The sequence below is a fragment of the Hypanus sabinus genome, chromosome 24 (assembly GCF_030144855.1).
Source record: "Hypanus sabinus isolate sHypSab1 chromosome 24, sHypSab1.hap1, whole genome shotgun sequence".
Classification (NCBI taxonomy): domain Eukaryota; kingdom Metazoa; phylum Chordata; class Chondrichthyes; order Myliobatiformes; family Dasyatidae; genus Hypanus; species Hypanus sabinus.
The window spans coordinates 29,432,475-29,446,022 of record NC_082729.1 but is presented as its reverse complement, the minus strand read 5'-3'; the positions used below and the strand labels follow the sequence as shown (position 1 = coordinate 29,446,022).

General features: G+C 46.8%; 1 protein-coding gene across 2 annotated transcripts in view; it reads left to right on the top strand.

Moving 5' to 3' along the window:
• naa10 (N-alpha-acetyltransferase 10, NatA catalytic subuni) overlaps window positions 1-13,548 on the top strand; it is a 32,037-nt gene that overhangs the window by 9,450 nt on the left and 9,039 nt on the right. For both annotated transcript variants that reach the window (XM_059949524.1, XM_059949525.1), the window contains exons 4-5: window positions 6,977-7,022; window positions 13,308-13,423. In XM_059949524.1, coding sequence (XP_059805507.1) covers window positions 6,977-7,022; window positions 13,308-13,423 — 162 coding nt within the window. The remainder of the gene's footprint in view (window positions 1-6,976; window positions 7,023-13,307; window positions 13,424-13,548) is intronic.

The following is a 13,548-nucleotide window of genomic DNA, read 5'->3' as shown; positions in this document are numbered from 1 at the left end:
TATGGGACCCAAAACTGTTGACAATTCTCTACTGACTTGTGTCTTAAAAAGGCCCAGCATTATCTCCTAGCTTTTATAATATATTGCCTTTACAATAAATACCAACATTGCATTTGCCTTTACCCCAAACTCAAACCTGTAAATTAACATTCTGTGAGACTTGCACGAGGAATCCCAAGTCCCTCTGCACCTCAGATGTTTGAACCTTCTCCCCATATAGATAGAAACATAGAAACCCTACAGCACAATACAGGCCCTTCGGCCCACAATGCTGTGCCGAACATGTACTTAATTTAGAAATTTCGGAGAGTTACCCATAGCCCTCTATTTTTCTAAGCTCTATGTACTTATCCAGGAGTCTCCCAAAAGATCCTATCCTCCCACCGTTGCCAGCAGCCCATTCCACGCACTCACTACTCTCTGCGTTTTTAAAAAAAACTTACCCCTGACATCTCCTCTGTACCTACTTCCTAGCAGCTTAAAACTGTGCCCTCTCATGTAAGCCATTTCAGCCCTGGGGGAAAAAAGCCTCTGACTATCCACATGATCAATGCCTCTCATCATCTTTTACACCTCTGTCAGGTCACCTCTCATCCTCTTGTCGCTCCAAGGAGAAAAGGCCGAGTTCACTCAACCTATTCTCATAAGGCATGCTCCCCAATCCAGGCAATGTCCTTGTAAATCTTCTCTGCACCTTTTCTATGGTTTCCACGTCCTTCCGGTAGTGAGGCAACCAGAACTGAGCACAGTACTTCAAGCGGGGTCTGACCAGGGTCCTATATAGCTGCAACCTTACCTCTCGGCTCTTGAACTTAATCCCACCAAGTGTCTTATGGACTTGGACCCCAAGATCCCTCTGATTCTCCACACTGCCAAGAGTCTTACCATTAATACTATATTCTGCCATCATATTTGACCTACCAAAGTGAAGCACCTTATACTCATCTGGGTTGAACTCCGTCTGCCACTTCTCAGCCCAGTTTTGCATCCTATCAATGTCCCGCTGTAACCTCTGACAGCCCTCCACACTATTCACAACACCTCCAACCTTTGTGTCGTCAGTAAATTTACTAACCCAACCCTCATCCAGGTCATTTATAAAAATCGCAAAGAGAAGGGGTCCCAGAACAGATCTCTGTGACACTCAAAGCTGCTACGCAGGTTGACACTGTGGTTAAGAAGGCATACAGTGCATTGGCCTTCATCGATTGTGGGATTGAGTTTAAGAGCCGAGAGGTAAGGTTGCAGCTATATAGGACCCTGGTCAGACCCCACTTGGAGTACTGTGCTCAGTTCTGGTTACTTCACTACAGGAAGGTGTGGAAACCATAGAAAGGATTTAGAGAAGATTTACAAGGACATTGCCTGGATTGGGGAGCATACTTTATGAGAATAGGTTGAGTGAACTCAGCCTTTTCTCCCTACAACGGAGGATGAGAGGTGACCTGATAGAGATGTACAAGATGATGAGAGGCATTGATTGTGTGGATAGTCAGAGGTTTTTTCTCAGGGCTGAAATCGCTGGCATGAGAGGGCATAGTTTTAAGGTGCTTGGAAGTAGGTATGGAGGAAATGTCAAGGGTAAGTTTTTACGCAGAGAGTGGTGAATGCGTGGCATGGGCTGCCGGCGGTGGTGGTGAAGGAGGATACGATAGGGTCTTTTAAGACACTTCTGGATGGAAGTGGAGCTTAGAAAAATAGAGGGCTATGGGTAATCCTAAGTAGTTCTAAGGTAAGGACATGTTTGGCACAGCAATGTGGGCCAAAGGGATGTAGGTTTTCTGTGTTAGTAAAATAAAATGCCACTGGTTACTGACCTCCATGCAGAATATGACCCACCTACAACCACTCTTTGCCTTCTGTGAGCAAGCCAATCCTGGATCCACAAAGCCATGTCCCCTTTGTTCCCATGCCTCCTTACTTTCTCAATAAGCCTTGCATGGGTTACCTTATTAAATGCCTTGCTGAAATCCATATACACTACATCTACTGCTCTTCCTTCAACAATGTGTTTAGTCACAGCCTCAGGAAATTCAATCACGCTCGTAAGGCACGACCTGCATTTGACAAAGCCATGCTGACAATTCCTAATCGTGTTATGTCTCTCCAAATGTTCATAAATCCTGCTTCTCAGGATCCTTTCCATCAACTTACTAACTACTGAAGTAAAACTCGCTGGTCTATAATTTCCTGGGCTATCTCTACTCCCTTTCTTGAATAAGGGAACAACATCTGCAACCCTCTCCCGTCCCCATTGATGATGGAAAAATCATTGCCAGAGGCTCGACAATCTTGTCCCTCACCTCCCACAGTAGCCTGGGGTACATCTCATCCCGTTCGAAAGCTCCATCATATCCTCTTTCTTAATGTCTATATGCTCAAGTTTTTCAATCTGCTGTAAGTCATCCCTACTATTGCTCAGACCTTTTCCGTAGTGAATACTGAATATGCATTGTGTTTATGCTGCCTTGTCTGGTTCCTTACACAGTTTTCCACTGTCACACTTGGTTCTCTCATGTCTTATCCTCTTGCTCTTCACATACTTGTAGAATGCCTTGGGGTTTTCCTTAATCCTGTCCGCCAAGGCCTTCTCATGGCTCCTTCTGGCTCTCCTAATTTCATTCTTAAGCTCCTTCCCACTAGCCTTATAATCTTCTAGATCTCTATCATTACCTAGTTTTTTGAACCTTTCATAAGCTTTCCTTTTCTTCTTGACTAGGTTTTCAACAGTCTTTGTGCTCCACAGTTCCTGTACCTTACCATCTTTTCTCTGTCTCATTGGAATGTACCTGTGCAGAACGCCACACAAATATCCCCTGAACATTTCTTCCGTACACTTCCCTGAGAACATCTGTTCCCAATTTCTGGTCCCAAATTCCTGCCTGATAGCTTCATATTTCCCCTCACTCCAATTAAGTGCCTTTCTAACTTGTCTGTTCCTATCCCTCTCCAATGCTATGGTAATGGAGATAGAATTGTGACCACTATCTCCAAAATGTTCTCCCACTGACAGACCTGACACCTGACCAGGTTCATTTCCCAATACCAGATCAAGTGCAGCCTCTCTTCTTGTTGGCTTATCTACATATTGCGTCAAGAAACCTTCTTGAACACACCATTTAAACCCCTTGCTGAATATTTGGGAAATTAAAATCTCCCACCACGACAACCCTGCTATTATTACACTTTTCCAGAATCTGTCTCCCTGTCCGCTCCTCAATGTCCCTGTTGGGTGGTCTATACAAAAACATAAAAACATCCAGTAGAGTTTTTGATGCCTTCCTGATTCTAATTTCCACCCACTGACCCTGTAGACAATCCCTCCTTCTACCATTTCTGCAGCCATGACACTATCTCTGATCAGCAGTGCCATTTCTCCCTCCTCTTTTGCCTCTCTCCCTGTCCTTCCTGAAACATCTAGAGCCTGACACTCCTGCCCCTGAGCCATCCAAGTCTCTGTAATGGCCACAACATCGTAGCTCCAAGTACTGATGCTCATCTGCTATGTTCATGATGCTTCTTGGATAATAGTCTGCTCTATTGATCCTTTTACCAAAATGCATTATCTTACATTTCCCATACTGTATTCCATCTGCCACTCTTTTGCCCATTTGTGTAAGTCCTTCTGCAATCACTTTGCTTCCTCAGCATTGCCTACTCCTATCTTCTTATCTGCAAACTTTGCCACAAAGCCTTCAATTCTGTTACGTAAATCACTGACAATCAATGTGAAAGGCAGCAGTCTCAATCACTAGTCACTGGCAGCAAACTAGAAAAGGTCCCTTTTATTCTCCCCTGCCTGTTAGCCATTCCTCTATCGATGCCAGTATCTTCCCTGTAATGCCATAGGACTTTATCTTGTTAAGCATCGTCATGTGTGGCACCTTTTCAAACGATTTCTGAAAATCCAGGCAAGTCACATCCACTGCCTCTCCTTTGGCCAAGGAAGTCAAGGTTCCAGTTGGAGCTTTTTGATTAGAACTGAACGCTGAGTTGCACCGTGCGCAATACTCCAAATGTGGCCTCATTAAACTCTGGTTGCAACTGCAATGTAATGCCCCAACTGAGGGGAGGGGCCACAGTAGCACAGCACTTAGCCCATTCGGTTAAATGGTCTCCGATGTGGATTCAGTTTCTGCATTTTCCCCATGATCAGGTGGGTATCCTTCGGGTGCTCTGGTTTCCTGTCACATTCAAAAGCCATAAAATTAAAGATAGCAGTTGTGGGCATGGTATGTTGGTTCTGGAAGGGAGATGCCACATGTGGGCTGCCTCCAACACATCAGTGCTGTTTTGATTTGATGCAAATGACACATTTCACGATTTTTAAAAAAAAAATATGGATGTGACAAGTAAAGCTAATCTTTATCTTTGTGGGTATGCTATGTTGGTGCCGGAAGCATGGCACCACATGTGGGCTGCCTCCAGCAGATCCTTGGACTGTGGTTGTTGACACAAACAATTAATTTCGCTTTATGTTTCAATGTACATGTGACAAATATAGTTAATCTTTGTCTTTAACTCTTACATTTTGGCTGTGGAAGGTCATGTGTCAAACTGTGTATCTGTGACATCACTTTCAGCAAGCGGTGTATCTGTACCCTGGGAAAAGTATTGCCAGTTTGTCTCAGTTGCTGAAATTCCTTCCCTAACGGCGCTGCAGGAGCACCTCCACATATACTCCAGTGGTTCAAAGTGGCTTCCCACCCCACCCCAACCCAAACTCAAATGGCAACTAGGGCTGAGCCTTGACAATGTTGCAAAGATACCAAGAATAAATTTTAAAACATGCAGAGCATGGTACGAGGATGTTGTCAGGACTAGAGGGCCTGAGTTAAAGATAAAATCTTTATTTGTTCACAGTAATTTTCTTATCATAGTACGTAAGCAGTATGCAACCTTGAGATCTGTCTTCCCACAGACAGCCACGAAACAAAGGAACAGGATGGAAGCTGTTCATTAAGTCATTGAAGCAGTCTAGGGATGTTCAGTTTCGTACAGTTCAGTACAATTTAGCGCTGTGTTGTTCGTTGTCTGCAGGCCAGAGAGCCAAACCACCCTGAACAACATCGCACAAAATAGCAACAAAAATGGAGAAACCAGAAACACATCATAACCTGAACTACAGCATCCAATTTGCAAACTGCATCGATCACACCTTGCCCAAGACCCAGGACTCTTTCACCATCCTCCAGCGGCACTGAGCAAGGCAGGCTTCTTCCTCTGGCAGCAGCGAGAGGGGGAGAGAGACCAGTCAAACAGAGGCAGACTGCGCTGAACACCCACTCACCTTTTGCTCTAATCCCCATTGATTTCAGTCTTCCTCACACTTTAATCACAAGAAATAGATTTGACCATGGGCTCATGGTCTTCTCTGGGTTTCTTGGCCACTAGGCCGCACACTCGCTTGAAACCTTGCCAGACTCCCTCCGAGACAGCAAAGCGCCAGATCAGTCAATCAGCCCGAAAGCACCATCAGAATGTAAATTGTCGTTCCAAAAAGTAACAGAATCACTTTTGAAAGAAGCAGTAAAAGAAGTAGTTTCATCAACTGTCTGAAGGAGAACATTGCCTTTGGTTCTTCTTTAGGCATGTCACGAAACATAACAGTGAAATGGGTCGGTTGTGTCAACAACTGAAACAGTCTGAGGATGAGCTGGGAGGCAGCCTGCATGTGTCACCGTGTTCCTGGCACCAACATAGTCTGCCCACAGCTTACCAACCTTTACTAACCTTTTGAGATGTGGGAGGACACTGGAGCACTCAGAGGAAACACTGTGGTCATGGGAAGAATATTACAAACTCCTTACAGACAACAGGGGGAATTGAACCCTGATCTCTCTACAAAGTGATCTAAATTAATTGCAAATATAAAAACAAAATGATTGATTGGATTAAGGTAAGTGAAATTATCCATGTTGGTTCAGGACCCTGATGACTGTTCGGTATTAATTGTCCCTGAATTGCTTTTAGTCTTTTAAACTTCCATTTTGCATTACATACTTCAGTATATACCAAGGAGGAATTAAATTTAACCCTTCCATACTCCGTACAATCAGCCGAGAGAGAAGAGTCTCCACAGTATACAAACTTGTTTAGTTTTCAGTAACCCCTTCCTGTGGCTGGAAAGGCAGTTCCCTGAAAGTGAGTTTCACTGACATGCTGCCTTGTGCACAGTCTGGGGTTATATCCCTTGGAGTACCTGCTTCAAGGCAACTGCTGTGAAGGAGAGTCTTTTAAGATGATTGAAAGCTTTGGTGGAGATGATAAAGAAAAAACCGTTCATTCTGACAGTTGGACTTATACTTAAGAGATTGTGCAGATGCTGGAAATCCAAAATAATATACAAAAATGCTGGGAGAACTCGAGCAGTATCTGGAGGGGAATGAACAGCCAAAGTTTCAGGCTGAGGTCATTCATAAGGATGGTTACCTTTAACCTTTGAAGCCTTGCGGTCCTTTGCTTTTCTTATAATGAACTGCTAATCCTGACCATGATCAGAAAGATTGTTTTTTTTCTGACTAATGTAAAGGGAAGGAGTTGAGACAATTGTCTGCAGTCTGATGATTGAGCTCATCTGTCATTCATGGAGTTGGAACGCCATTTCCCACCTCCCAAAGAAAGAGAGTTCAAGGCCAAATGGCCCAGTGTAGCAGGGTTCAAGAGGGGCCAAATGGTCTCCTCCCCCATGGCAGGTGGAGACTCCTGACACCTTTTGAGCCTGTCCCTGATCTAGCAGTTTTAGACCCCATGTTTCACCCCTTGAATGACTGCTCCTTCTTGCCACGTCCTGTGAGAGGAAGTCTGCATACATAGTGTGTGTGCCCCAGTCTTGCACATTGCTCCCCAGGTAGGGCACTGACTCGGTACACGAGAGCACTTCTGAAACCTGAACCCCACCCCCTTCAGCTTGATACACTGATCACGGCCGCTCTGATCTTATACCCACGTGTGTCTCTATTTCATTTCCTTCTAGGGAGGAAGATCCCGACGACGTCCCTCACGGACACATCACCTCTCTGGTACGGAACTGGGGACAGAGGTCGGTTTGGGTCTGGGGTGGATTTCAATCGGTTCTGGAGTTCCAGCTTTCACCCACCCCACTCCCCCAATGCCAATAAGGGGCAAACATTCATTACCACAGCTGAAGGCTGTCTTGTCCTGCCGAATAAGGGGTGAAGCAGAGAGATCCCATTCAATGGTAGTGATTTACACCTCAAAAGTTGGGGGGAGGGGGAGAAGAAAGAAGAGGTTTATTCGTCACCTCCTTTCAGACAGCCCCAGATTAAGGGACAGGGTCTCTTCCCCACTACTGTGGGCAGGGAGGCAGAGTGCAGATAGCCCACTGCTGACTCCTGGTGGCTGATTGTGGAACCACAGTGGGTTTTCTTTCCCACTTAAGCCACATCCTACCCTACGGAACCTTAATTTGGGTATTTGTCACAGGGTGCCTCCTGCTCACTCTCTCCCTTATGGCTCTGGTGAATGGGACAGGATCTAGTGAAGTCAAGTTCATTGTCAAAAGTGCGAGGAAAAGCTTGCTTGTAGCAGCATCACTGGAACCTGGGTACAGAAAACACACAGAATATAAATTATACAATTCATTGAAGGAAGACTTTAGTACAAAGTATAAACACATGATCCTGTAGATGTTGGAAATGAAGAACAACACACACAAAGTTCTGGAGGGACTCTGGAAATAAATGAGCATTTGAAATTTCAGGCCTTCGGGGCTGGAAACGAAGGGGGAGGATGCCAGAATAAGAATCTGGGTGGCGGGAGAGGGGGCACTTGGAAGGGGAAAGAGAACAAGCTAGTGGGTGGGGGAGGGGGATGAAGTAAGAAACTGGAAGTTGATAAGTGGGAAAGGCAAAGGGCTGGAAAAGAAGGTAACTGATAGGAGAGTGGATCATGGGAGAAAGGGAAGGATGGAGAGGCCCTAGGCAGGTGAGGAGCAGAGGTCAGAGTGGGGAAATAAGAGGGATGGGGAGAGTAAACAAAAACTGGAAGCTGGAGAAATCGATGTTCATGCCATCAGGTTGGAGGCTACCCAGACAGAATATGAGATGCAGCTCTTGCTCTCTGAGAATGGCCTCATTATGCCACAAGAGGAGGTTGTGGACCGACGTGTCGGAACGTGAGCGGGGTGGGAATTGAAGTGATTGGCCACTGTGAACTTCTGCCTGGGGTGGATGGAACTGGGGTGCTCGATAAAACAGTCTCCCAATCTACGTCAGATCTCACCGATGTAGAGGAGGTTGCATTGGATACAATAGACTCACAGGTGAAGTGTTGCCTCACCTGGAGGGACTGTTAGAGAAAGGCTCTGAATGGAGGTGAGAGAGGTGCTGAATGGGCAGGTTTGCAGTGATAAGTGCCAGGAGGGAATCACGCAAGGAGCAATCCCTGTGGAAAGTGTGGGGGGGAGGTATAGTACAAAATAAATTCATTAGTCGGGGGATTGTACTGTAATATTTCATGTTCCCTCAGTTCTCATTCAAAAAGGAAGTATGGGATCCTGGTAAACTTGGCTGTGTGTGTATACAGTGGGCTGGCTGTGGAGTGGTTGGTGAACAGTGGTGTTCTGGGACCCCAGCTCTTTGTGATTTTTATAGTTGACTTGGATGAGAAAATGGATTGGTTGGTTCGTAAGTTTTCAGATGAAATGAAAGTTGGTGGAATTGTGGGTAGTGTGAAGAGGTGGGTTTAGGTTGCAGGGAGACCTAGACAGGATACAGAGCTGGGCTGAGAAGTGGCAGATGGAGTTTAACCCAGAAAAATGTGAAGTTAATCATTTTGGAAGGTTGAATTTTAAGACAGGATTCTTAGCAGTGTGGAGGAACGGAGGGATCTTGGGATATATGTCCATAGATCCCTGAAAGTTGCCACATAGGTTGATAGGGTTGTTGAGAAGGCACATGGTGTGTTGGCCTTCAATAGTTGGGGATTGAGTTCATGAATGTAAGGTAATGTTGCCGCTGTTTAAAACTGTGGTTAGTTCTGGTTGCTTCATCATAGGAAGGATAGAAAAGTACAGTGTAGGAACAGGCTCTTTGGCCTACAATATTGTGTCCAACCAATTCAATTAGTAATCAAGTGGCTACCCTCTCTCTCTTCCCCCCCTCCCTCTCTCTTCCCCCCCTCCCTCTCTCTTCCCCCCTCCCTCTCTCTTCCCCCCTCCCTCTCTCTTCCCCCCCTCCCTCTCTCTTCCCCCCCTCCCTCTCTCTTCCCCCCCTCCCTCTCTCTTCCCCCCCTCCCTCTCTCTTCCCCCCCTCCCTCTCTCTTCCCCCCCTCCCTCTCTCTTCCCCCCCTCCCTCTCTCTTCCCCCCCCCTCTCTCTTCCCCCCCTCCCTCTCTCTTCCCCCCCTCCCTCTCTCTTCCCCCCCTCCCTCTCTCTTCCCCCCCTCCCTCTCTCTTCCCCCCCCCCTCCCTCTCTCTTCCCCCCTCCCTCTCTCTTCCCCCCTCCCTCTCTCTTCCCCCCTCCCTCTCTCTTCCCCCCCTCCCTCTCTCTTCCCCCCCCTCCCTCTCTCTTCCCCCCCTCCCTCTCTCTTCCCCCCTCCCTCTCTCTTCCCCCCCTCCCTCTCTCTTCCCCCCCTCCCTCTCTCTTCCCCCCCTCCCTCTCCCTTCCCCCCCTCCCTCTCCCTTCCCCCCCCTCCCTCTCTCTTCCCCCCCTCCCTCTCTCTTCCCCCCCTCCCTCTCTCTTCCCCCCCTCCCTCTCTCTTCCCCCCCTCCCTCTCTCTTCCCCCCCTCCTCTCTCTTCCCCCCCTCCCTCTCTCTTCCCCCCCTCCCTCTCTCTTCCCCCCCTCCCTCTCTCTTCCCCCCCTCCCTCTCTCTTCCCCCCCTCCCTCTCTCTTCCCCCCCTCCCTCTCTCTTCCCCCTCTCTCTTCCCCCCTCCCTCTTCCCCCCTCCCTCCCTCTTTCCCCCTCCCTCTTCCCCCCCTCTCTCTCTTCCCCCTCCCTCTCTCTCTTCCCCCTCCCTCTCTCTCTTCCCCCTCCCTCTCTCTCTTCCCCCCTCCTCTCTCTCCCCCCCTCCCTCTCTCTCTTCCCCCCTCTCTCTCTCTCTTCCCCCCCTCTCTCTCTCTCTTCCCCCCCCTCCCTCTCTCTCTTCCCCCCCCTCCCTCTCTCTCTTCCCCCCCTCCCTCTCTCTCTTCCCCCCCTCCCCCCCTCTCTTTAATCCTACTTGCCAAGGACTTCCCACGGCCCCTCCTGGCTTTCATAATTCCCTTGATTCTTTCCTGGCTTCTTTATAATCCTCAAGTGGTCTGTTTGATTCTAGCTTCCGAAGCTTTACATACTTATCCTTTTTCTGTTCTAAATTTATCATCCCTCTTGACCTCCAAGGTCTTCTTACTTTGCTGTCCTTGACCTTCTGACTGGAACATACCTGTCCTATACTCTATGCATTTGGTCTTTAAACACCCTCCACATGTCAGGTGTGAAATTGCCCTAAAACGACTGTTCCCAATTAATTGTCCCTTGTTCATGCCTAATGCTCTCCTATTTTGCCCTGCTCTAATTTAATACTCGCCCACAAGGTCAATATTTATATATAGCTATCTTAAAACTTAAGGAGTTATGATCACCGTTCTCTAACCGTTCACCCATGGAAAGGTCAGTCACAGTCCAGTACAGCCTCTGCTCTTGTTGCATTACTACATATTATTCTAAGAAACCATCCTGGATCTAAAGTTCCATAAGGTCTGGGGACCTTTAATCGAGTACTTTCATAACCTTCCTCTTGACTAGGGTTTTTTTTTCTTTTCGGTCCCTTGCTTTCAGCTCCTTTTTTTTTCTGGTAGAAGGCATTACTGTCCTCTGTTGCTGAGTGTATTCACAGTCTGGGAGTTTGGCTGTCCTGACTTATACTCTCTATATTGTGTTGTGGTTGGTCTGGAGTTGCTGTTGTTTTTTCTTGTTTTGTGGGGCTTGGGGAGGACACTAAGCTTACTTTAATTTAGGTGCTTTTTTTTTTGTTAAATTCTCTTCCTTTGTAGCATATTGTTATTGTATGCTTAATTTTGCACTGTTTTAATGTTCCTCATTGGGATTTGGGGTTTTTAATTTGTAAAATGCTTTGAAAAACTAATAAATAAATTTAAAAAAAAGAAACCATCCTGGATGCACCGAACAAAATTCTGCTCCTTTTAAACTACTTAGAAGGTCCCAGTTTATATCAAGGGATTTGAAGTCCCCCATGACAACGACCATTTTGGTTTATCTGCCTGCATATCTGTTCCTTGGTGTACCTGTGGCTATTTGGGGTTTGGTAGTATAATCCCATCGGAGTGATTACACCCTTCCTATTTTTGAGTACTACCCATATAGACTCGTTGGACAAGCTCCATTACGTCACCTTTGAATGCAGGTGTGATATTGTCCCTGATCTTACTTCCCTCTGTATTTTCTAAAACCCTGGGATATTTTGTTCCCACACAAGTCTGTAATGGCCACATCATAGTTCAATTTACTGATTGATGCTCTAGGTTCATCACCTTTACCCAAAATGCTCCTAGCGTAGAAATACACACACTTCAAAATATCTGTCCCTTCTATCTATTACTTTGCTACTGCCTATCTTATTGGTCCTGACATCTACCTTCCACTCCATCCCTCCACTTTCTGACCTGATGCTCTGTTTCCCTTTTCCCTGCCAAACTAGTGGAGCGTGGAAGCTTTAAAGAGGGTGCAGAAGAGATTTACCAGGATGCTGCCTGGATTAGAGAGCATGTCTTCGGAGGATAAGACAAGCAAGCTAGGGATTTTTATTTTGGAGCAAAGGAGGATGAGAGGTGACTTGATACACTTAGTGGCCACCCCCTGTACCTAATGAAGTGGTCACTGACTAGATTTCTGTGTGGTCATGGTCTTCTGCTGCTGTAACCCAGAGATGCGTTCCCAGATGCTCTTTTGCGAGCAACTGTTGCAACACGTGGTTATTTTGCGTTACTGTTGCCCTCTTGTCAGCTTGGAACAGTAGCCATTCTCCTCTGACCTCTCTCATTAACAAGGCATTTTCTCCCTCAGAATTGCCGTTCACTGGATGTTTGTTCTGTTTTTCATAAACTGAAGACTGAAATCAGCAGTTTCTGAGATTCTCAAAACACCCTGTCTGGCTACTGACAATCATTCGAGGTCAAACTGATTTAGATCACACTTCTTCCCCATTCTGATGTTTGGTCTGAACAACTGAATCTCTCGACCACATCAGCATTCTTTTATCCATTGAGTTGCTGCCACCTGATTGACTGATTACATACTTGCATTAACAAGCAGGTGTACTTAATAAAGTGGCCGCTGAGTATATACAAGTCATGGAGTATGTGGACAGTAAGCTTCTTTTTCCTGGAGTGGAAATGGTTAATACTAGGGGACATCGTTTTAAGGTGATTTGAGAAAGTATGTGGGGCGGGGGTCAAATGAAAGTTTTTTTTAACACAGAGATATGGGTGTCTGAGGAAAGAGTTAGATTAATCTTGGAGTCTTAAAAGGTCAGGACATCATAGGCTTCATATTGTTCTACGTTCTAACACAATCAGATTATTGTGCCCCTTAATGCCCTCCTCCCCTTCTTACCCAATCCCTGATTTATTTATTTTCCCCCTTTGTTTTCTCTCTCTGCCCATCACACTGCCTGTTCTCCATCTTCCTCTAGTGCTCCCCTCCCCCTTTCTTTCTCCCGAGGCCTCCCGTCCCATGATCCTTTCCCTTCTCCAGCTCTGTATCCCTTTTGCCAATCACCTTTCCAGCTCTTAGCTTCACCCCACCCCCTCCTGTCTTCTATCATTTCGCATTTCCCCCTCCCCCTCCTACTTTCAAATCTCTTACTATCTTTCCTTTCAGACAAAGGGTCTCGGCCCAAAACGTCGACAGTGCTTCTTCCTATTGATGCTGCTTGGCCTGCTGCATTTTGTGTGTCTTGCTTGAATTTCCAGATTTCCTCGTAGTTGAAGAGATGTAGCAGTTTCTGAACCTGGTGATGTGGGAGCTAGACTATCTCCTGCCCAAGAATAGCAGTGAGAAGAGAGCATGGCCCAAATGGTGGAGATTCTTGATGAAAGATGCTGCCTTCTTGAGTTTGGGAGCCCCTGTACGCTTTGCATGTGGGCTGTGGTCTATCCTGCTGAGCTGCTCTGGGGTGAGCCTAGCCTCCTTGTAGGCCCTTCGTGGTGGTACGCAGGAACTGAGTGGTTTGGCCTCATTGAGGAGGCCACTCAGCCTGTTTTGTGTGCATCAGATGTCTGGGCTCCAAAGTCTGTTCTCTCCTGGTTCTCTGCTGCCTTTATCAGCTCTGTCTCACCCACACCTGCAGGCGGTGAAGAGATCCCACCGAAGGCTTGGCCTAGCCCAGAAGTTGATGGACCAAGCATCCAGAGCAATGATCGAGAACTTCAATGCCCGATACGTGTCCCTGCACGTCAGGAAGAGGTACTGTCATCCATTCTGTGTGTGATGAAGCAATGGTGAGCAGAGTGGGGCAAGGCATTGCGGAGCTGTATACTTGGGACTGGGTTCGTGAGGTGGGGAGTTTGTGGAGACTGGAGTCAGCCCTT